Source organism: Lithobates pipiens, unplaced genomic scaffold, assembly GCF_037356315.1.
Source record: "Lithobates pipiens isolate NorthernLeopardFrog02 unplaced genomic scaffold, aLitPip1_a1.2 Scaffold_8, whole genome shotgun sequence".
Taxonomy (NCBI): Eukaryota; Metazoa; Chordata; class Amphibia; order Anura; family Ranidae; genus Lithobates; species Lithobates pipiens.
The window spans coordinates 606,922,158-606,947,302 of NW_027507903.1; the positions used below are offsets into that span (position 1 = coordinate 606,922,158).

At 46.4% G+C, this 25,145-nt stretch overlaps 1 protein-coding gene across 1 annotated transcript in view; it reads left to right on the forward strand.

The window, feature by feature from the left end:
- The first annotated feature begins 18,859 nt into the window (after positions 1-18,859).
- The window catches only part of VAMP2 (vesicle associated membrane protein 2), a 70,175-nt gene continuing 63,889 nt past the window's right edge, over positions 18,860-25,145 (forward strand). The window contains exon 1 of the mRNA XM_077470604.1: positions 18,860-18,986. Coding sequence (XP_077326730.1) covers positions 18,985-18,986 — 2 coding nt within the window. The 5' untranslated portion in view covers positions 18,860-18,984. The remainder of the gene's footprint in view (positions 18,987-25,145) is intronic.

The following is a 25,145-nucleotide window of genomic DNA, read 5'->3' on the forward strand; positions in this document are numbered from 1 at the left end:
TCTGTTCGGCGAATTCAGAACTTTTTGGACCGTTCACACCAAATTTGTGTGTTACGAACGGCCCACAATGCACTACGCCATCACAGTGCACTGCTGGCTCATGATTGGCCAAGCATGCAATGTGACCCCGCATGCTTGGCCAATCACAGCGCCGGCAGCGAGGAGAGCCATAATTGGCCACAGGCAGGATGCCTGTGGCCAATTATAGCTCAGGGGGTTTAGTACACGCCCCACACTATATAAGGCCGCCAGCGCGGCGGCCTTGTGTAGTGTGTTCTGGCGTGCAGGGAAACAGCAAGATAGGCAGGGACAGTGTTCTTTTTTTAGGCATTTGCAGGAGTTAAAGTGGGTGTTGTGTGCCTCCAGCACAGTATACACCTGTATCTACCCTTTTATGCTGGTGTTCTCTAATACAGGCATCTGCAGGAGTTAGTGGGTGTTGTGTGCCTCCATCACAGTATACACCTGTATCTACCCTTTTTTTTTGGTGTTCTCTAATACAGGCATCTGCAGGAGTTAGTGGGTGTTGTGTGCCTCCAGCACAGTATACACCTGTATCTACCCTTTTTTGCTGGTGTTTTCTAATACAGGCATCTGCAGGAGTTAGTGGGTGTTGTGTGCCTCCAGCACAGCACAGTATACACCTGTATCTTCTACCCTTTATTGCTGGTGTTCTCTAATACAGGCATCTGCAGGAGTTAAAGTGGGTGTTGTGTGCCTCCAGCACAGTATACACCTGAAGACACCCCTTATTTCTGGTGTTGTCTGTTGCATATCTTGCATATTAGCCTTTAAAATGAACACTTTTGATTTCAAACGTTCGAGTCCCATAGACCTTAATAAGGTTCTAAAGTTCGTACGAATTTTTGGTCCGTTCGAAGGTTCTGGTGTGAACCGAACCGGGGGGTGTTTCGGCTCATCCCTATTCCCAGGATGACACTTGCCGGCCCTCCTCCAAAGAGTCCTCCCCCGGTCACTTCCACGAGCTGTGGTGCCTCTCCAAGCCAAGAGCACACCCAGACACCTTGAATCCTCCCTCAGTTACTGCGCCTTGGACCAGTCGGGTCCGAGACTCGGGAATAGACGGATCCCTACCCCAGACCAGACGGGTCTATCAGGGGCCTGTTGCGGGGTATTAAACACCCCGTGACCAGGACCCCTCATGGGGCTACCCTGGTCCTAGAACCAGACCAGACCCCACAGGTCTCACAAACTTCTCCCCCTCAAACATGTGACCCCCACCCCTTAAGTACCCCTTCCCAGACTCCTCAGCGGGCCCCGGCAATCCCACTGATTGGTTCCGAGATGGCTGATACTTAGACATCCAACCAGACCTGGTTCTAACCTGTCATGTGCACCTCACCATTCGCATGACCAGGCAGAACTTCAAACACAGCCTGGCCAGACTGGTGTTAAGGCCTAACCTACACAATCAACCCTCAGAATCCCTACTGTTCTGAGGCAAAAAACGAAATTTACATACGTATGACATTTGATCCACATTCAATGCAGTATGCATACCACCCAGCTAACTGTCTAACCCACCTGGGAACCTTGACAGCCGATCTCGACGCATCCTGAAAGAGAAACATAATACAAAGGCAACACTGTACACTATACATTTTGGTTTTTGAAGGGCAAAATTCCATCGTTGACACAACGGAATTTCTTCCTTCACAAGTATATGAAATATCTCCTCTAACACACTCTAATCACTGGTGAAAGGAAAAAGTCTCTGCTCACTATCACTATTTTCTGCCGACTCACGCCACCTAGTGGTCAGAGCCGCTGTAACTGCAAGTCCTTTAACAAGTGAACACGTTGGGCCAAAAGCCTGAAGAACTTGACATGCATCTTCTTGTAGGACTACCTGTCTAACTACCCCAGAGTCTTTGTGGATTGCAGAAAAACTGTAAAAAAATTAAAGACACAAGGAAACTTTTCTCCTTTTATTTCAGCAAAACTTCTCAAAGACTTGACTCCAGGAACAGCTCACCAATAGAACCTTGGGTCAGGTAGAGTTAGATCTTTAGCTTGAGCATCAACTGTAGTGATGAAGTAAATGGCGCTCTCTTTATCCGGTCAGCATATTATGATTTTGTCACTGTAGATGTGCCGACCGTAGCTCCAGTGTAGCAAACACCCCTGAAATCTGTCATAAAGCTCCGGTGAAAAGGCCTTTTTCCGAAGGGGCTTTGGTACCTTGAGGTAGTTCCAAGCATCATCTTCGTACCAAGCTTCACAATTTTCCTCAATTACAGTCATGACATCCCTGGGGACATAGGGAAACTCCAACCCATACTCGGCAGCCACCCTTTTGTGTAGAAGCCTCTGTGACCTTGCGAGTTTTGGCAACCCAGGAGCATTTTCCTCTCCAGGTGGTATGCAGGAGTCTGGGGACCGCTGCACCAGCACGGCAGGGCCCCTTTTTAGTGTGGACAGTTTCACAGGCTTGGGGAGAGTCACACTCACCGTGACAGGACCCGCCACGTTCAACACTCCGCTCCTGGAGGTCAACTCTATCCAGTCCGAAACATTTGCACAAGTGGCAGCCACATCGTCTCCCCCTGCCCACAGCAACTCCTCCGACAACACCCCAAAAATGTCCCCATCTTCTAGATCCGACAGAGTCTCTAGCTCTGAAACTCTGTATTACTCTGCCAGTAAATAATTAGACAAGGATGTACTCAGACTCTTTTCCGAAACAACCTTCTTCCGCCGATCGGATCCAGCTGGACTCGGCGTCGGAACTTTGCACGGCTTCCTTGAGGATTTTGTCTGCTTTACTCCTTCCAGTGGAGGCATGGTAACTTCCGAAAGAATGGTAGAAGCCATGTCCATCTGCTCCAGGGTGGTTTCCTCCGCAGTCTCCGTAATGGACGTAGCAGCATCTCTCTCCGGAACATCAACAACTACCGGTGTTGCCTTAGTGGAAGGCCTCACCAAAGGAGCAAAAACAGCCGGTTCATCGTTTATATCAAACCCGTGGCCCAGTCCATGCGGTAGGCCCTTGGTGACCCAATCGACTGCTCCACCTTGAAAACCTATACTCCAGACTTGCCACATCTAGAGAATAGCCGGGGGTTGGCGACCAGACTGTCGCACCTTCCGCACAGCATACCCAGGCCGTCGACATCTCCAGAAGTGTAGAATATGAACCGCCCTTGTGGCAGCAAGCGAATGCCCGTGTCCGTAAACACTGAACCGAGTGGCGCCGTTCCTACGGATCCCCTTCCCAGAGGCATCCTGGGTCCTGGAACAAGTTGCACTCCCGGTACACGGTACATTCCCATGAATTTCTCTTCTCTCCAACTCCGAGAAAGTAAACTCACTCCTTCCTTCCGCAACTCACACTCACGCGGTGCCTCGTGCGGGGAAAAGATCAGCCTAGACACCTCCCACTGGGCGTTGGCTTCTGTGTATTTTTGCGGGCTTTTAATACAGGCTCCTCCCATGCTTACGCACCTCAGTGAAAGTCTCTCCAAAATGGCGCTGATCTTTGTGGCGCAGTTCAAAAAAACATTCTTGCGCACGGGAGCCGCCACGCGCGGCATATCGCCGTTGGCGGCGTGCTCAGTGCGACTGCACGCCGCAGACAGTGGTGCCTGTCTTCCGGCAAATATCTCCTAAACCATGTAGGTTTAGGAGATATTTTTGGACCTACAGGTAAGCCTTAATCTAGGTCAAAGTGTGTTGTAAGGGTTTACAACCACTTTAAGAGAGGAACCTTCCAAAGGGGTATGGAGAGATAAAAGTGGGGGGGTATGTCCGGGGTTGTTGAGATTTCCCCTAAGGCGCCTAGAGTAAGTGTACAAACGCGCAATCAGCAAATTAAATCTATACTTATTTTCAGTCAACATTTTCCGTCATAGCGTTCTGTCCAGCTTTCTCCGTCATTGCGCTCGGTCCAGCATTTCTGTCATGGCGCTCGGTCCAGCAGTTCATTCACGGCGAGTTGTGTTTGTCTCAGCGTTGCTGCCAGCATGTCTGAGACTGAACACCAAGGCTGAAATACTATGATAGAGTTTCTCAGAGGGGCGTCGTTCACTCATGGCATACTCTGGTAGTCTTTCGTCTTTGTTGATTGTCATGTCCCATCGTCCCTCTGTTCCAAGGCCCTGCGAGGTAACTGTAAATCTCGGACTAGGAGCCCCCACATGTAGCGGCCACAGCCTTTGCTGTGCGGCCTTGACTTGTTGGGCTTACCAGTTACCTTCTCTCGGCCGGCTCTTCCACGTCTAAACATCTAGGGGTTCCCAGGGTTGATACCCAATGACTTGAACACTGACACAGATGAAGTCCTCTTTAAAAGGTTTTATTTTGCGATAATAACTTCCAAACAACACAGTATCTTAGGGAACAGAGGGCACGGGTGAAGAACTCAGGCACACTGAACTGCAGGTCTAGCAAAGTCTCTAATTCCACCCAGAGAGTAGCCACTCGCAGCTGGGTACTTCAAGGCTGAACAGATCTCGAGCAAGAGATCATGGCAGTCAGCGCGTTGACTCAAAATTTGAAACAGTCCTGTGAACGTAGACAAGTTGTAACTAAAGGTGAACAGGAACCTTTTCTTCAGTACCTGGAACGTTTCCCGTCTCCTCAATGGTACTAGAAAAGTGTGAATTTGTCAATGTCCTTCCCAACTCAGTAACCAGGCACCTCCCAGGATGCCACTTGCCGGCCCTCCTCCAAAGAGTCCTCCCCCAGTCACTTCCACGAGTTGTGGTGCCTCTCCAAGCCAAGAGCACACCCGGACACCTTGAATCCTCCAGCCGGATCCCTACCCCAGGTCTATCAGGGGCCTTCCACAGGAACATATTGCGGGGTATTGAACACCCCGTGACCGGGACCCCTCATGGAGCTACCCCGGTCCTGGAACCAGACCAGACCCCACTGATCACACAAACTCCTCCCCCTCAAACACGTGACTCACACCCCTTAAGTACCCCTTCCCAGACTCCTCAGCGGGCCCCAGCACTCCCACTGATTTAATTTTACATGCGTATGACATTTGATCCAAAATGTCATCCGCTACATTGGCAAAGTCACCTTTTCGAGCCTGGTGAGGTTCATTTCACCATATTTGTCTTTCCAATATTTCTTTACTTTCTGCTATAAAACATATCCCATAAAAAATAGAAAAAATCAAACCTCCTAATAAATTTAGGCCAAAAATAATCTACTACGTCTTTGGTAAAAAAAAACAAAAAAACAATAAATCAATATTGATTGGTTTGTGTGTATATGGACCAGCGTATACAAACTATGGGATATACACTGAAACTTTGATTTATTAAATTTTTTTATACTAGTAATGATGGCGATCAGTGACTTATAGGGGGACTGCGATCGTGCGGCAAGCCATCTGACACTAACTAACACTCTGTGGGAACTAACTGCCACTGACATCACCAGTGACATTATTACAGTCATTCGTGCTAATAACATACTGTCTCTGTACTAATGACACTGTCTGGGAAGGGGTTAACATCTAGGGCAATCAAGGGGTTAAATATGTGCCTAGCCAGTGTTTATGTTTGTGTAGCGGTGGCTCCTGAAGAGCACGTGCTATGCGTTTTTCGAAAGTTAAGGTTATGCCTAAACTGCAGTTTGGTTTGGGTACAATTGTCTAAATTTGGACTTCAGCATCAGTCTGACTGGACTGTGAGATGTTCAGCCTGGCCACAGGCAGCACTGTCTCTTCTGGCAGGCATGAAACAATGGTCTGGTTAGGTGCTTAAGTTACTCTCTCTTGGAGCCCGCCCAGTGGGAGTGGTGCTCTTGCTGTGCTTTCTGGGAGAGGGTATTTAAGATGCGGACGTCACGTTGTTTTGGGGTTCCGGTCCAGAATGATGTATTGACTTCATGGTCCTGGTCCTCCTGACCAGCCCCCAGGAAGGTGATGGCCTGGGGTGCGGATCCACCCGATCTTGATGTTTCGGGGCTGGCTAGCCCGAGGCAAGGAAACTAAAAGAGGATTCTGAGGTGGTTGGGTGCCGTCTCCGGTTTGGGAGAGACCCAGTAACTTTAAGCATTCCAGGGGAGGACTCTTCAGAAGAAGACCACGTATGGGTTGGTTTCTAAGGGCTGAAGTACCCAAGAGAATCCGATCTCGTGAATATCGCCAAGCTGGCTGAAAGATCCAGGTATCCTATGAGTGTTCTTCAAGTTTAATTTCCCTACGTGTTCTACAACAACGTCTGTGGCAGAGACTTGTTCCTGAGTAAGCACCTGGTTGGCTGCTAGGCCTTCTGAGAGAGGGACTGTCCAACCTGAGGGATCATCCAGCTGTGAATGGCTATTCTCTGGATGCAGTCAAAGTAAGCAAGTTCTTTAACATTTTGACTTTGACACTAAGCCCTTGTATACACGGTCGGACATTCCGACGGAAAATGTCCGATCGGACTGTGTTTTCGGATAATCTGACCGTGTGTGGGCTTCATCTGACTTTTTCCGTCGGAATGTCCGACCAACAAAGTTTGAGAGCTGGATATAAAAATTTTCGACAACAAGATCCGATCCGACTTTGTCCGATCGTTTGTAGAGAATTCCGATCGGACAAAGTGCCACGCATGCTCAGATCAAATTCCTAGACCAAAGCTATTGGCTACTAGCCTGAACTTAGTCCCGTTGTAACTAAATAACGTCATCACGTTACGAATGATCGGATTTTCCCAAAAACAAAGTCCGACTGTGTGTATGCAACACCAGTTTCAGACAAAATCCGTTGGACAAAATCCGATGGATTTTGTTGTCCGAATGTCCGACCGTGTGTACAAGGGCTAAGAGTACCTGAATTTCCTTTCCAACCCTCTGATCCCAATTTAAGAGACTGTTAATTGTCTAAGTTTTTGCAAATAAAATCCATTCAAGTGGATCTGTTGTCAGTCTCTCAAGTTACTGGGCCATCTACCACGGGACACCCCTAGACATGAAGCGAGTGAAACAGAAGGTAACGCCCAATCTAACCAGCAGCTCCTTCGGGGGTACTTCGGGGGCACTCCACAGAAACTGCCCTCCTAAAACTCACTAATGACTTACTAACAGCCAAAACCAATAGTCATTATTCCATACTCTTATTCTTGGACCTTTCTGCTGCCTTTGATACAGTTGACCACCCCCTCCTCCTCAAAAAAACTCAATTTGCTTGGTCTCCATGGCTGCACTCTTCGTTGGTTTGAATCTTACCTATCTCATCGCACCTTCAGTGTCACTTACAACTCCACTTCCTCTTCTCCAACTTCCCTTTCCGTTGGGGTCCCCCAAGGTTCTGTCCTTGGAGCTCTACTATTCTCGATCTACACGTCCTCCCTGGGTCAGCTGATAGCCTCCCATGGCTTTCACTACCATTTATATGCTGATGACGCCCAAATCTATCTCTCTGCCCCTCAGCTCACCCCATCAATCTCCTCACGCATCACTGATCTACTAACAGACATATCAGCCTGGATGTCAAACCACTTCCTCAAACTTAATCCATCTAAAACCCAGCTCTTAATATTTCCTCCCCCACGTGCCCCCTCCCCCGACTTCTCTGTCAAGATCAAGGGCACATCTATCAGTCCGACCCCACATGCCAGGGTGCCAGGGGTAACCTTATGCCCCGTACACACGAGAGGGATTAAGTCTGACAGACTTCCGACGGAGTTCTAGCGGAGTTCCGCCGGAGTTCTGGCGGACTTTTCGACCGAACGGACTTGACCACACACCATCACACCAAACTCCGACGGAGTCGAACGTGATGACGTACGACTGGATTCGACGTAGGAAGTTCATAGACAGTAGCCAATAGCTGCCCTAGCGTCGGTTTTAGTCAGTCGGAGTAGCACACACACGAGCGAATTTTTCGAAGGGGACCGGGTCCGGCGGAGTTCCGTCGGGAAAATTTGAAGCATGCTTCATTTCTAAAGTCCGTCAGACTTTTGCGAAGCTAAAGTCCGTTGCAGCCCACACACGAGCGGATAGTCCGCCGGACTCAGTCCGTCGGAGTTTGGATGTCGAAAAGTCCGCTCGTGTGTACGGGGCATAAGACTCCGAACTTTCCTTTCAGGCCCACATACAAGCCCTGTCCAAATCATGCCGCCTTAGCCTCCGCAACATTTCCAGAATACGCCCCTTTTTAACTAATGGCACCACCAAGCTTCTAATTCACTCTCTGGTTATCTCTCACCTCAGCTACTGCAACTCCCTCCTCATTGGATTACCTTTACATAGACTATCCCCCCTCCAGTCCATAATGAATGCCGCTGCCAGACTCATCCACCTTACCAGCCATTCAGTGTCCTCCACCCCTCTCTGCCAATCCCTCCACTGACTTCCACTCACCCAACGAATAAAATTCAAAGTACTAACAATAATTTACAAAGCCATCCATAACTGACCCTAGTTACATCACTGACCTAGTCCCAAAATACCAACCAAGCCGCCCTCTTCGGTCATCCCAAGACCTCCTGCTCTCTAGTTTCCTTGTCACCTCCTCCCATGCTCGCCTCCAGGATTTCTCTAGAGCTTCTCCCATCCTTTGGAACTCCCTACCCCAATCTGTCCGACTGTCCCCTAATCTATCCATCTTTAGACGATCCCTGAAAACCCTTCTCTTCAAAGAAGCCTATCCTGCTTCTAAATAACACTGTTTTACTTCCTCCATCAGCGCATCTCCCCACAGCTATTACCTTTTATATCAATTGCCCCTTCCTTTTTAGATTGTAAGCTCTAACGAGCAGGGCCCTCTGCTTCCTCTTGTACCAAATTGTAATGTAACTGTAATGTCTGCCCTCATGTTGTAAAGTGCTGAGCAAACTGTTGGCGCTATATAAAACCTGTATAATAATAATAATAATAATAGTGCTACATTTGTAATGTGTGCTGCTTTTACTGGGAATCTAGTGGTTTTCATTCCCTGCTTAGCACTGAACAAAGCTCTGTGTTGTTTACGCTCACAGAGCTGTATTCGGGGAAGATCAGAGCCCACTGCTGGGTTCCATCGGTCAATTAGTGGACGGGACCCGGTGATCACCATGTGCTGTGACGATTAACAGCACAGCTGTCGAGGAGCACGCGTGCGTGCCCCCTTCTCGGAAATGCAGAATCAAGTATATAAACGTGATTCTGCGCAGCCACTGCACACTGTCACAGTAAATGTACAGTGCGCCCAATCAATTGCTGCCAGTGTGCCCAATCAAATGCTGCCAGTGTGCCCCATCAATTGCTGCCACCAGTGTGCCCCATCAATTGCTGCCAGTGTGCCCAATCAACTGGCACCACTATGCCCAATCAATTGCTGCCAGTGTGCCCAATCAACTGCCACCACTATGCCCAATCAATTGCTGAGAGTATGCCACATCAATTGCTGCCAGTGTGCCCATCAATTGCCGCAGGTGTGCCCCATCAATTGACGCCAGTGTGCCACGTCAATTGTCGCTACTGTTCCCTATCAAATGCTGGCAGTGTGCCCCCGCACTTACCTGTCTCGGCACTGTCCTCCACACTCCGAGTCCTCCATGTCTTCTCCCGTCCTCTTTCTGTCATCTCTGCTATGATTGGAAGCCTGATCCAATCACAGTGCCTGTCGCTTCAGCCAATCAGGTGACAGGATAACCAGACCCGAGCACCTGATTGGCTGAGAGGCGGGTCAGTGTTAGGGAAGCGATGTCCGTGGGCTTTCACACTGGAGTGTTGTGCTGGCAGGATGTCAGGAAAAGTCCTGCCAGCAGCTTCTTTGGAGCGGTGTGTTTACCGCTCCTCCACCGCTGCTCCCCACTGAAATCAATGGGGGAGCGCTGCATTACCGCCGGCAAAACGCTGCAATTGCGGGTGGTTTTAACCATTTCTCGGCCACTAGCGGGGGGTAAAAGAGCCCCGCTATTGGCTGAAATGCGCTGCAAATCCGACGGTAAACTGCTGCTAAAAATAGCAGCGTTTTACCGCCGATGATATGGACGGCTTGGTGTGAAAGCCGTCTTAGAGCCGATGGCTCTAATCAGGACATCTATTAGAGCCAACAGCTCTAATTAGGCACTTCCTAAAACACACCTGCCGCTGCAATTCAGATGCCTTGCACCTGACAAGGGGCCGGACACAGGGCTTTTTTTCAGCGGGAACGTGGGAGAACGCAGTTCCGGCACCTCCAGCACTGAATGTATGTACTGGCAAGGGGTGCTGGAAGGTCTATTGCTGCTGGTTGCTGGGGCATCTATTGTTGCTGGTGGGGATCTGTTTTTGTGTGGGGGGGGGGTCTTATCTTGCTGGGGGTCAATTGTTGCTGGGTGGGATCTATTGTTGAGGGAGAGGTCTATTGTTGCTGGGGAGGTATTTTTTTGTGGGGGGTCCATTGTTGCTGGGGGGGAAAGTTATTTATTGTGTGGGGAATCTGTTGTTGCTGGGGGGGGGGGGTCCTTTGTTTCTGAGGTGGAGTCTATTGTTGCTGGGTGGGGTCTATTGTTGCTCATTGTAAGGTATCTGTTTTACTATCTTTCTTGTTTTCATTAAGAAATTTCATAGAAATTACCGAGCAGCACAAAATACTTGGTTCTGTATTCTCTGAAAGGTGCTGTACTTGGAGGTGGGTAGGTGGTGGAACCAAGGGATGGTGCTCAAAGATGGGTAGGGGGCGGAGATGAAGGGTAACTCGGAAGGGTGGAGTTCCTGTACTTATTCCCTGAGAAAAAAAGCCCTGGCCGGACACCTGAATAGGGGGCGGCAGCGGCGACAATAGATAGATTCATGCAATGCATGAATCTATCTATTGGTGATAGAGTGGTGCAGGAGAGAGGGGGCGGCACTCCTGCGCCCTCTATGGACGCACCGCCACTGACAGTAGGGCTTTACGGTGTGTTGTGCTGCCCTGCAATATACACTTACTGGCCACTTTATTAGGTACGCCTTGCTAGTACTGATTTGGACCCCCTTTTCCATTCAGAACTGCCTTCATTCTTCGTGGTATAGATTCAACAAGGTGTTGGAAACATTCCTCAGAGATTTTGGTCCATAGTGACATGATAGCATCACACAGTTGCTGCATATTTGTCAGTTGCACATCCATGATACGGATCTCCGTTCCACCACATCCCAAAGGTGCTCTATGGTGACTGTGGAGGCCATTGGAATACAGTGACCTCATTGTCATGTTCAGGAAACCAGTGGTGAGATGATCTGAGCTTTGTGACATGGTGCATTATCCTGATGGAAGGAGCCATTAGAAGATGGGGACACTGTAGTCATAAAGGGATGTACATGGTCAGCAAATTGCTCAATTGGTACTAAGGGGCCCAAGTGTGCCAGGAAATTACCCCCCCCCACACCATTACACCACCACCAGCAGCCTAAACCATTGATACAAGGCAGGATGGATCCATTCTTTCATGTTCTTTACACCAAATTCTGACCCCACCATCTGAATGTCACAGCTCAAATCGAGACTCATCAGACCAGACAACATTTTTCCAATCTTCTATTGTCCAATTTTTTTGAGCCTGTGCAAAGTGTAGCCTCAGTTTCTTGTTCTTAGCTGACAGGAGTGGCATCCGGTATGATCTTCTGCTGCCGTAGCCCATCTCCTTCAAGATTTTGATGTTGTGCATTCAGAGATGGTATTCTGCATATCTTGGGTGCACGAGTGGTTATTTGAGTTACTGTTGCCTTTCTATCATCTCTGTCCATTCTCCTCTGACATCAGCAAGGCATTTTCCTCCACACAACTGCTGCTCACTGGATATTTTCTTTATTTGGACCATTCTATGTAATCCCGAGAGATAGTTGTGTGTGAAAATTCCAGTAGATCAGCAGTTTTTGAAATACTCAGACCAGCCCGTCTGGCACCAACAACAACCGTGCCATGTTCAAAGTCACATAGATCCCCTTTCTTCCCCATTCTGATGCTCGGTTTGAACTTCAGCAAGTTCTCTTCACCACGTCTAGATGCCTAAATGCATTGAGTTGCTGCCATGTGATTGGCTGATTAGAAATTTGTGTCACCAAGGTGTACCAAATAAATTGTCCGGTGAGTGTATGTGCGCTGGGTTAATGTGTTGGGGATGCCATTGACAATTAAAGTGGCTGTAAACCCTTACAAACCACTTTGACCTACAGGTAAGCCTAGATTAAGGCTTGCATGTAGGTCCAAGAAATATCTCCCAAACCTATATGGTTTAGGAGATATTTACCTGAAGACAGCCACCGCTGTCTACCGCGCAGGCGCACTGGGTAAGCCGCAGATCGTGGCGATACACCGCGAGTGACGTCATCGCTGCTCCGGCGAATCACAGCGCCGGAGCAGCAAGACCCACGGAGACCCACCAAGAAGATGGACGCTCGGAACTACAGGGGACAGCGGTGACTTCGCTGGCTCCTGTGTCAGGTAAGTGACACATAATGGACTACTATGTGATGCATAGTAGTCCATTATGCTTTACCTTTGCAGGGAATGAAAGAGGAAGTAAACCCATCAGGGTTTATTTCCTCTTTAATGACAAGGCAATGCACTGTTGCATATAATATGCTTTAAAAAAAAAACTTAAAATTAAGGTTTACTAGTTGAATTGGTTGTAAGGTCAGTGAGTACCACTGCAGGGGGGGGGGGGGGCACACTGCCAGCATTAGGGAACAATAGCGAAAATTGATGTGGCACACTGGCGTCAATTGATGTGGCACACCTGCGGAAATTGATGGGGCACACTGGTCACTGGAAGCAATTGATGGGGCACACCTGCGGCAATTGATGGGCACACTGGCAGCAATTGATGGGGCACACTGACGGCAATTGATGGGGCACCACCCTCTGTTATAACAAGATATAATAAAGAGTGTCAATGTTTTTTTTAAATTATGCTGCTAAATGCCCTATTTCAGTGCGCCGCTGTACGGTCACGTGACCTCCTGCTGCTCTCCTCCCCCAATCTAAGGACTACAGCCTGATATTCCCCTATGACAGTGATGGCGAACCTTGGCACTCCAGATGTTTTGGAACTACATTTCCCATGATGCTCTGGTACCTTGCATTGTAGTGGAGCATCATGGGAAATGTAGTTCCAAAACAGCTGGGGTGCCGAGGTTCGCCATCACTGCCCTATGATGTCAGCTGTGCGGTCAAGTGACTAATGTGCTGGCTGCTCAGTCCCTCCCACTGTAGTCCTTAGATCGGGAGAGGAGAGCGGTGGGAGGTCAGGTGGCCTATGAATGCAAAAGAGATTTTATTTCTCTTAACAGAACTTTAGGAGAGAGGGTTAGGGTTAGGACAACCTTAGGTAGTTGCAAGATTACTTGGCAGACTCCCAGACTTCAACAGGAGGACAGCCATGCAGGGAAAGGCATCCAGCAAGACGCCTCATCTGCGCGTGTAGGAATGCTGTCTCCTATGGCAACAATCTTTAACAGTTCCTAACACAAAGTGTAACAGTTCCTTCACTTCCACTACAATCACTTCTTGTAGTTCTTCAACCCCCTGAGCTCCTGGTCTCTCACTAGACTAGATGATTCACTGCCCCTGAATCCCTTGAGCTCCTCCAATCTTCACAGTGGTATCTTCCTCCAGCGTCACCCCTGCTTCTCTGCTAGGTCACTAGCTTGTCACAAACTTCACCCCACTGGCCTGCTTAGTCCCTGGCTTGACACACAAGGCTGTTCTGCAACCGTCACCTCCTTTGGCTGGGTCCCTGGCTTGATACTTGCGTAAGTTTAGGCCCTCAGACAGCCTAGCAGCCAGATGTGCCCGGTATAGGCCTCAGACTCTGGCCTAGCAGCCTGGGCAATACAACACATGTCCATCCAGACAGCTGTCCAGATGGCACAGAACCCCGATCACCTGACTCTACCTAAATATATAGGTCTTCGCAGCAGGCCAAGGGATTTAGAAAAACCCCTGCCCATTGGCTGGGATACCCCATATACCCATAATCTGACCTTGCATTGCCCTTCTCATATCTAATGCCACCTAGCAGCAAAAGAGAGAAGTGCAACAATTACAGACTTAGAGTGAAATCAATTGATCCCCAACAAATAGCCAAGGCAGCTATACCTGGCAGGTAAATTTAAGAGCAACCCTGCCTAAACACCAGGGTGCTACATGTAAGAGGGATAAAGGGACACCCTTGCTTAGAAACAATTGTGATCTGTGAATACATGGCTGGCGAATGGGGGAGAAAGGACCCATGTGTTTGGCAACTATTGTAAATCTTTAACAAATAACAGGACCCCTGTGTGGGGCAACCATTGTGTTTGTGAATCTATCAAGAGACCCCTATGCTGGGTAACCAGTGTGCTCTATAAATCTATGATGGGGGAGTGGGATTACAGGGCCCCAGTGCTGAGCAACTATTATACCCTGTGAATATATGACAGGTGGGCGGGGTGATGGGACCCCCGTGTTGAACAACTATTATGCCCTGTGAATATATGACAGGTGGGCGGGGTGATGGGACCCCCGTGTTGAACAACTATTATGCCCTGTGAATATATGACAGATGAGCGGGGTGATGGGACCCCTGTGCTAAGCAACTATTGTAATCTGTTAATCTATGATGGGTGAAATGGTGACGGGACCCCACGCTGAGCAACTATTGTGCTCTGTAAATCTATGAAGGGTGAGTGGGGTGATGGGGCCCCCTTGCTGAAAAACGATTGTGTCCTGTGGATCTATGGCTGGTGAATGGGGTGATAGGAATGTGTTGGGCCACTATCGGGCCTTCTGAATCTATGATGGGAGACTGGACCCCTGTGTGAAACAACTATTGTGCTCTGTGAATCTATGAGAGGTGAGTGGGGTGATGGGACTCCTATGTTAGGCAGCCATTGCGCTCTGTTCATCTATAACGTGTGAGCAAGAGGACCTCCGTGCTGGACAACTATTGTGCTCTGTGAATTCATGATGGGTGAGCAGGGTGATAGGACCCCCGTACCAGGCAAATATAATGGTCTGTGCATCTATGACGGGTGAGCGAGGTCACAGGAATTGTGCTCATTGTTTTTTTGGCCAGTGAGAGCAGTGATGGGATTACAAAACCTCCATGTTGGGCAGCTATTGAGCTCTATAATCTATAACAGGTGATTGGGGTAACAAGACCCCTGTCCTGAGCAAAAATTGTACTCTGTGAATCTATGAAGGGTAAGCGAGGTGACAGGAACCCCAATGCTGGCCCACTGTTGTGCTCTCTGAATCTATAACTATATTGCTCTGTGAATCCTTGATGTGCAAGTTGGGTGATGAGACCCCGTACTGGGTTACTATTATGCTCTGTTCATCTATGACACATGAGCGAGAGGACCCCTGTGCTGTGCAACTATTGTGCTTTGTAAATCAATTATGGGTGAGCAGGGTGACAGGACCCCTGTGCTGGACAAAAATAGTGGTCTGTGCAGCTACACTATGATGGGTGAGCAAGGTTACAGGAATCCCACTACCGGGCAACTATTGTGCTCTTTGATTCTATGACCAGTGAGTGCGGTGATGGGACCCCTGTGCTATGCAACTATTGTGCTCTGTGAATCCTTGATGCCTACATGGGGTGACAGGACCCCTGTGCTGGGTTACTATTCTGCTCTGTGAACCGATAATAGGTGAGTAATGCCCTGTACACACGGTCGAAAATTGTGACGTAAAAGGTCCAATCTGATTGTAAGTCGGAAAATCCGATCGTGTGTGGGCTCTGTCAGACTTTTTCCGTCTGAATTTCAGAGAGCTGGATCTAAAAAAATCTGATCTTACTTTTTCCGATCGTTTGTAGAGAATTTCCGATGGACAAAGTGCCACGCATGCTCAGATCAAATTAGGAGACCAAAGCTATTAACTACTAGCCTCTACGTAGTCCCGTCGTATGCAATGAACGTCACCTCGTTCCAAACAATCGGATTTTCCGACAACTTTGTCCGACCGTGTGTATGCGACACCAGTTTCAGAGAAAAACCATCGGAAAAAATCTGACGGATTTTGTGGTCGGAATGTCCGACCATGTGTACAAGGAATAAGAGGACCCCCGTGTTGGGCAAATATTGTGCTCTGTGAATCTCTGCTGGGTGAGCAAGAGGGACCCTGTGTCGTGTTAGGCAACTATTGTGCCCTGTAAATCTATGACAGGTGAGTAAGATGGCAGAACCCCATGTTTGGTGCTTTGTGTATCTAAAACAATTGAGGGGGATGATGGGACCCCCATGCTGGGCATTTATTGTGTTCTATGTATCCATGACAGGTAAGTGGGGCCACAGGACCACTTGCAGGGCAACTATTGTGCTCTGTGAATCTTGATGTGTAAGTGGGGTAATGGACCCCTGTGCTGGGCAACTCTCATGCTCTGTGAATCTATATTGGCTGAGCAGATTGACAGGACCCACATGCCGAGCAACGATTGCATGCTGAAAAGCTATGGAGGGTTAGCAGAGTGATTGGACCCCCATGCTGGGCAACCATTGTGGTTTGTCAATCTATGACAGGTGAGCTAGGTGACGGGACCCCCGTGCTGGGCAACTATTGTGCTCTGTGAATCTATGAGAAGTGAGTGGGGTAATGGGACCCCCTTGCAGGACAACTATTTTGCTCTGTAAACCCTGACATGTAAGTGGAGTGACGGGACTCCCGTGCTGGGCAACTATTGTGCTCCGTAAACCCTGACATGTAATTGGGGTGACAGGACCCCTGTGCTGGGTATTGAGGTTTGTGAATCTTTGACAAGTGTTCAATGTGATTGGACCTCCTTGCTCTGAAACTTTGCTGACCTATGACGAGCGAATGGGGTGACAGGACCCCCCGATGCTAGGCTACTATTGTGCTCTGGGTATCAGTGACAGGTAAGTGGGGTGACAGGACCCCCCTGTGTTGGACAACTATTGTGCTCTGTGACTCTATAACAGTTGAGTGGGATGAGGGGATCCCTGTGCTGGACAACTATTGTGCTCTGTGAAAATATGATGGACGAATGGGGTGACAAGACCCCTGTGCTGGGCAACTATTTTGTTTTGTCTATCTAGGACAGTTGAGTGGGGTGGCAGGACCCCCATGCTGGGCATTTGTTGTGTTCTGTGAATCCATGACAGGAGAGTGGGGTCACGGGACCATTTGCAGGGCAACTATTGTGCTCTGTGAATCTTGATTTGTAAGTGGGGTGACAGGCCCCTCCTACTGGGCAATTATTTAGCTCTGTGAATGTATGATGGGTGAGCGAGGTGACGGGACCCCTGTACTGGGCAACTCTTATGCTCTGTGAATCTATGATGGCTGAGCAGGTTGACAGGACCCACATGCCGAGCAACTATTGCATGCTGAAAAGCTATGGAGGGTTAGCAGGGACCCCCATGCGGGGCAACCATTGCGCTTTGTCAATCTATGACAGGTGAGCTAGGTGATGGGACCCCCCATTCTGGGCAACTCTTGTGCTCTGTGAATCTATAAGAGGTGAGTGGGGTAATGGGACCTCCTTGCAGGACAACTATTGTGCACTGTAAACCTTGACATGTAAGTGGGGTGATGGGACCCCCATGCTGGGCAACTGTTGTTCTCTGTGAATCTATGAAAGCTGAGTGGGGCAATGAGACCCCCTTGCATGACAACTATTGTGTCCTGTAAACCCTGACATATAATTGGGGTGACAGGACCCCTGTGCTGAGTACCTATTGAGATTTGTGAATCTATGAAAAATGTGCAATGTGACTGGACCTTCTTGCTCTGAAACTTTGCTGATCTATGACGGGTGAATGGGGTGACAGGACCCCCCCCCCCCATACTAGACTTCTATTTTGCTTTGTGTATAAATGATAGGTAAGTGGGGTGACATGACCCCCATGCTGGACAACTATTGCACTCTGTGATTCTATGAAAGATGAGTGGGGTGATGGGACCCCCACACTGGACAACTATTGCGCTCTGTGACTCTATAACAGTTGAGTGGGATGAGGGGACCCCTGTGCGGGGCAAATATTGTGCTCTGCAAAACTATGATGGGAAAATGGGGTGACAAGACCCCTGTGCTGGGCATCTATTTTGTTCTGTGATTCTATGATAGATGAGCGGGGTGATGGGGGACCCCCACGCTGGACAACTATTGTGCTCTGTGACTCTATAACAGTTAAGTGGGGTGAGGGGACCCCTGTACTGGGCAAATGTTGTGCTCTGCAAAACTATGATGGGTGAATGGGGGTCATAAGACCCCTGTACTGGGCAAATATTGTGCTCGGCAAACCTATGATGGGTGAATGGGGTCATAAGACCCCTGTGCTGGGCAACTATTTTGCTCTGTAAATCTATGATAAAGGAATGGGGTGATGAGACCCCCGTGCTGGACAACTATTGTGCTCGGTGAACCTTCCTTATAGACCTTGCTTGTTTTCTCTTGCAAAATCTATATGCGGTTGCTGCAAGAGATGTACCATGAAGAAATCGCCTTGCTATGGTGCAGCACACACCGTAAGAAATGCTTACTATATATAGCAGCAGATGTTCTAATGTCCCTCTCTTTGTCTTTTTACAGATCACAGCTTGGATTTTTTTTTTTTTTTTTTTTTGGGGGGGCGTTCAGCAAATGCATGGACAGCAAAACACCCTGTACCCCTTCTTCACCCTCCAGCACCCTCAGTGCTATCAGATGTGCCTTGACATGAGACTGGCCTGCGCCGCTTGATCAACGCAACATTGCAACCATCAGCAATATCAGTGTGCTGTGCATCAGAACTGGTCGAGATGCATTGTTATGTCTATGGTCAAAAAATAAATTAATTAAAATAAAGCACCCAATTATATATTTTTGAAAAAAAAATGTTATATATATGTTTTATATATATATATATATATATATATATATATATATATATATATACACTCATACAGTATATGGATCTAACCCTACCCCTCCCCCCCAGCGTCCCTTCCCTCCCTCCTCCACCTCCCCCCCCTCCTCTATCTCCCAGGCCCCGGATGTCAGTGACGTCACTGTGAGCCATCTTTTGTCAGAGGCTGGAGAAGAAGGAGCCGCAGCAGCACCAGAGACTGAACAGCACCCTGCAAAGATGTGAGTGATCCCCTCCCTCCCCTCCCTTGCATCGCACCACAGCACCCACACTGCCACCTCTGCACCGCATCCCACCCTGATCCTCAAAATCTGCCACAATCAGGGAAATCCACACTCACTGCACCCAGCTGGAGGTTGCTAGTGGCACACACACACACACATATACACACATACACACACACACACACACACACACACACACACTGCACCCAGATCTGATGCTTCGCCCATCGCTGCAGCCAGGATCAGGGCTTGTGCTCTGTACCACTGCAGTCAGATGGAGCCCTAGTGTCACCCTGACACCTACATATTTCAGGCAGGGACCCAGGCAAGTCGCCGCACCTTGCAAATCCATCGTTTCAATGCAATGGAGGGAGAGGGACGCCAATACACGACACCCAGGGCTGGGATTGTGCATTGCACCTTGCAGATTGCAGGTGGAGGCTCACACGCAAAGAAAGATGGCAACCGAGTAACCGGAGCTGTGTATCACACCTTGGTGGGGAGCGCCGTTTGCCATTGGACGGGGGGGGGGGGGGGGGGGTCACAGGGAAAAGCAAAAAAAAAAAAATGGCAAATCCAGGATTTGTGCATTGCAGATTGTAATTAGGTGGAGTGTCGTGGCTCGCACTGCCCCCAGATGGAGGTTGGTGTCACACGCTTACAGGGATTAGGATTGTGTGTCATTCCTCGTAAATACAGCCATGGCGGTGAGATGAAGGACCATGCTGAAGGGTGCAATCAGCTGGTGTCACACACACACACACACACACACTCTCTGCATCCTTACACACAAACACTGCAATCAGCATTACACATGCTACAAGCACCTCGCCTGTCACACTTACCATTGCATCCAGCCGGAGCACCCCTTGGCATGGGCATTCACCTATATGTTACTTGTGTCACACAGAGACGCATGGCACCCGGCTGTATATTTATTCTCGTACACACACACTTCATTCATTCAGCCATGTTGTTGGTGTTTCATCCACACTGCAAAAAATGGCTGTGTTGCTGATTCCAGAGAGAGATGAGTGTTGCCCATTGTATTCATCGTACAAGAGTGACACACATTCGCAGAGACGTCACTACAGATCATGGGGGCACCATAGCCCCGTGACCTCTGTGACAGCACTGTCATTGATCCTAACATAAAGTATGCCGATATGAAGGACAAGACGCAGGAGAGCTGTCAGTATATTTATTACTAGGGACCAATACTGTCAATAGGTGTGGAGGGGCAACAGCGAACGGAATTCATTTTAACGTTCGTTTTTAATAATAATCAATCTCTTCTCATCTGTCCATTTCTATGGGACCTTCAATTAGGAATCTTCCCACCCCTACCACCGCAGCAAGTAAATGCTGAAAGAGGTATCTGGTAGTCAGCAAAAAGAAAAAACAAAATAAGCGTTATAGGACTAAAACATAATAACCATCAGAATATTTTAAATTATTTCATAAGTCTTAGCGGTAATGGACGAGCAACAGTACAAGGCATGAACTTTTAACATTATTTTTTCCATATAATAATTCTATTCTTATTAGCTCCCACCCCTACCGCCACAGCAAGTAAATGCTGAAAGCGGTATCTAGTAGTCAGCAAAAAAAAAAAAAAAGCGTTATAGGACTAAAACATAATAACCTTCAGAATATTTTAAATTATTTCATAAGTGTTAGCGGGAATAGACGGTTAGCAGTACAAGGCATGAACTTTTAACATTATTTTTCCATATAATCATTCTATTCTAGTTAGCTCCCACCCCTACCGCCACAGCAAGTAAATGCTGAAAGCGGTATCTAGTAGTCAGCAAAAAATAAATAAAAAATAAGCGTTATAGGACTAAAACATAATAACCATCAGAATATTTTAAATTCATTCAAAAGTGTTACAGGACGTTTTTACAGCTGCTGTTAGGGGCAACTGCCTCTAAAAGCCCCTCCATGTTAGCCTTTGTGTCCATGCACACATAAACTATCAGAGGCGTTTGGAGGCATAAGCGTGCAGTAAAAAGAATCGCCAGCCTATGCTTCCAGGAGCAGTAAAAATGAGTAAAAACGCCAAAAAACGTGTCTAGTCGCGTTTAGCCGCGTTTGACGTTTTTAGGCGTTTTTACATTATAGAGAGTGTTTTCAATAAAAACGCGTTTTACTTTTTTAGGTCGTTTTTTTAACATTATAGAGAGTGTCTTCAATAAAAAAACGCACAAAAATGCTAATGCAGCAAAACGTGCAAAAACGCTAATGTAAAAGAATACGACTAAACGCGAAAAAACTGCAGTTTTTAGCACTGCTGTAGCGCTGGCGTTTTTAAACCGTCCTTTGTGCATGAGCCCTTAGAGGGAATGGACAGGCAACAGTACAAGGAATGAACTTTTAACATTATTTTTCCATATAACCATTCTATTCTTATTAGCTCCCACCCCTACCGCCGCAGCAAGTAAATGCTGAAAAAAGTATTTAGTAATCAGTAAAAATAAAATACAAAATAAATAAATAAAAATAATAACCTTCAGAATGTTAGTGAGGATGGAGGGTCAACAGTGCAGAGAATTAACTTTTAACATTCATTTTCCTTATTCTTATTCTAGTTAGCTCCCATCCCTTACCACCACAGAAAGTAAATGGTAAAATAGATGTCTAGTAGTCAGCAAAAAGAAAAAAAAAAAGCGTTATAGGACAAAAAAATAATAATCATCAGAATATTTTAAATTATTTCATAAGTCTTAGCGGGAATGGACGGGCAACAGTACAAGGCATGAACTTTTAACATTATTTTTCCATATAATAATTCTATTCTTATTAGCTCCCACCCCTACCGCCACAGCAAGTAAATGCTGAAAGAGGTATCTAGTAGTCAGTAAAAAGAAAATAAAAAAAATGTTAAAGGTCTAAAAATAATAACTATCAGAATGTTAGTGGGGATGGAGGGGCAATAGTGCAGAGAATTAACTTTTACCATGCATTTTCATTATTCTATTCTAGTTATCTCCCACCCTTACCACCACAGAAAGTAAATGCTGAAAGAGATGTCTAGTAGTCAGCAAAAAAAAAAAAACATCAGAATATTTTAAATTATTTCATAAGTGTTAGCAGTAATGGATGGGCAACAGTACAAGGCATGAACTTTTAACATTATTTTTCCTTATTCTGTTCTAGTTAGCTCCCATCCCCACCACCACAGAAAGTAAATGCTGAAAGAGATGTCTAGTAGTCAGCAAAAAGAAAAAAAAAAATAAGTGTTATAGGACTAAAAAATAATAACCATCAGAATATTTTAAATAATTTCATAAGTGTTAGCAGTAATGGACGGGCAACGGTACAAGGAATTAACTTTTAACATTATTTTTCCATATAAGCATTATATTCTTATTAGCTCCCACCCCTACCGCCGCAGCAAGTAAATGCTGAAATAAGTATCTAGTAATCAGTAAAAAAGAAAAAAAAAAGGTGTTAAAGGACTAAAAATAATAACCATCAGAATGTTAGTGAGAATGGAAGGGCAACAGTGCAGAGAATTAACTTTTAACATTAATCTTCCTTATTCTATTCTAGTTGGCTCCCACCCTTAGCACTGCAGCAATACATGATGAAAGTGATGTCTAGTAGTCAGTAAAAAGAAAGTAAAAAAGTGTTATAGGACTAAAAATAATAACCATCAGAATGTTAGTGGGGATGGAGAAGCAACAGTGTAGAGAATTAACTTTTAACATTTATTTTTCCTTATTCTATTCTAGTTAGCTCCCATCCCTATCACCGCAGCAAGTAACTGGTAAAATAAATGTCTAGTAGTCAGTAAAAAGAAAAGAAAAAAGTGTTAAAGGCTAAAAATAATAACCATCTGAATAGTTTAAATTATTCTCTTAGATTCTAAGCTCTAATGAGCAGGGCCCTCTGATTCCAAATTGTATTGTAACTGTAATGTCTGCCTTCATTTTGTAAAGCGCTGCGCAAACTGTTGGAGCTATATAAATCCTGTATAATAATATTAATAATAATAATAATAATAATAATATAATAATAAAACGTATTACATAAGTGTTAGGTGCTAGTGAGAATGGAGGGACAACAGTGCGGGGAATTAATGTTTAACATTCATTTTCCATATTTTATTCTAGTTAGCTCCCACCCCTACCACCGCAGCAAATAAATGCTAAAAGAGGTGTCTAGTAGTCAGCAAAAAGAAAAAAAAAAGAAGCGTTATAGGACTAAAAAATAATGACCATCAGAATATTTACAATTATTACATACATGTTAGCGTGAATGAAGGGGCAACAGTACAGGGAATGAACTTTTAATATTAATTTCCCATATAATCATTCTAATCGCATTAGCTCCCACCCCTACCGCCACAGAAAGTAAATGATGAAAGAGGTGTCTAGTAGTCAGTAAAAAGAAAAAAGTGTTATAGGACTAAAAATAATTAAACCATCCAAATGTTAGTGGGAATGGAGGGATTAACAGTGAAGGGAATTAACTTTTAACATGAATCTTCTATATAATCATTCTTTTTAAATTAGCTCCCACCCCTACCACCGCAGCAAGTAAATGATGAAAGAGATTTCTAGTAGTCAGTAAAAAGAAAAAAAAAAGTATTATAGGACTAAAAAATAATAAACATCACCATATTTTATATTATTACATAGGTGTTAGTGGGGACGGAGGTGCAACAGTGCAGGGAATTAACGTTTAACATTAATTTTCCATATAATCATTCTGTTCTAATTAGCTGCCACCCCTACCACCACAGAGAGCAAATGGCGAAAGAGGTGTCTAGTAGTAAAAAAAAAAAAAAAAGAATAAGTGTTATAGGACTAAAAACAATAACCATCAGAATGTTAGTGGGGAATGGAGGGGCAACAGTGATGGGAATTACCTTTTAACATTCATTTTCCTTATTCTATTCTAGTTGGCTCCCACCCTTACCACCGTAACAATACATGATAAAACAGATGTCTAGTAGTCAGTAAAAAGAAAGTAAAAAAAGTGTTATAGGACTAAAAATAATAACCAACTTCATATTTTATATTATTACATAAGTGTTAGTGAGAATGGAGGGGCAACAGTGCAGGGAATTAACTTTCAACATTCATTTTTCCATATTCTATTCTAGTTAGCTCCCACCCTTACCCCTGCAGCAAGTAAATGCTAAAAGAGAGGGCTAGTAGTCAGTAAAAAGAAAAGAAAAAATGTTATAGGACTAAAAAAAATAACAAACTTAATATTTTGTATTATTACATAAGTGTTAGTGAGAATAGAGGGGCAACAGTGCAGGGAATACATTTTTAACATTCATTTTCCATATTCTATTCTAGTTAGCTCCCACCCCTACCCCTGGAGAAAGTAAATGCTGAAAGAGATGTTTCGTAGTCAGTAAAAAGAAAAAAAATAAGCATTATAGGACTAAAAAATAATAAACATCAGCATATTTTATACTAATAGATAAGTATTAGTGGTGATGGAGGTGCAAAAGTGCAGGGAATTAACTTTTAACATAAATTTTCTATATAACCATTCTTTAATTGGCTCCTGCCCCTACCACTGCAGCAAGTAAATGATTAAAGCGGGAGTCCGCCGGGACTCCGCGTTTTTTTTTTTTTTAAAAGTCAGCAGCTACAAATACTGCAGCTGCTGACTTTTAAAATAGTGACACTTACCTGTCCAGCGCGCCTGCGATGTCGGCACCCGAAGCCAATCTCTAGATCGACACTCGAGTGCTGCCGCCACCATCTTGGGTATGGGAATCAGGAAATGGAGCCTTTCGGCTTCATTTCCCGGTTCCCTACTGCGCATGCGCGAGCCGCGCTGCGCAATGAGGACGGTCCCCGCTGCCTCTGGGATCTGTGTGTTTCCCAGCAGGCAGCGGGGCACTTGCGGAAGGGGGCGGGCACTTGCGGAAAGGGGCGTAATGTACGCCCGTTTCCGCAGAGAGCTAGCCCGGAAGTGGGTGCAGTTACCTGGATTATCCAGGTAACTGCACCCCCCTCCCCCCTGAAAGGTGCCGATTGTGGCGCCGGAGGGGGGGAGGAATCCGATGAGCGGAAGGTCCATTTTAGGGTGGACCTCTGCTTCAAATAGATATCTAGTAGTTAGTAAAAACAGTGCTCGACAAAACCCGGTCGCCAGGTCGCATTGGCGACTAGAATCAGCGACCTT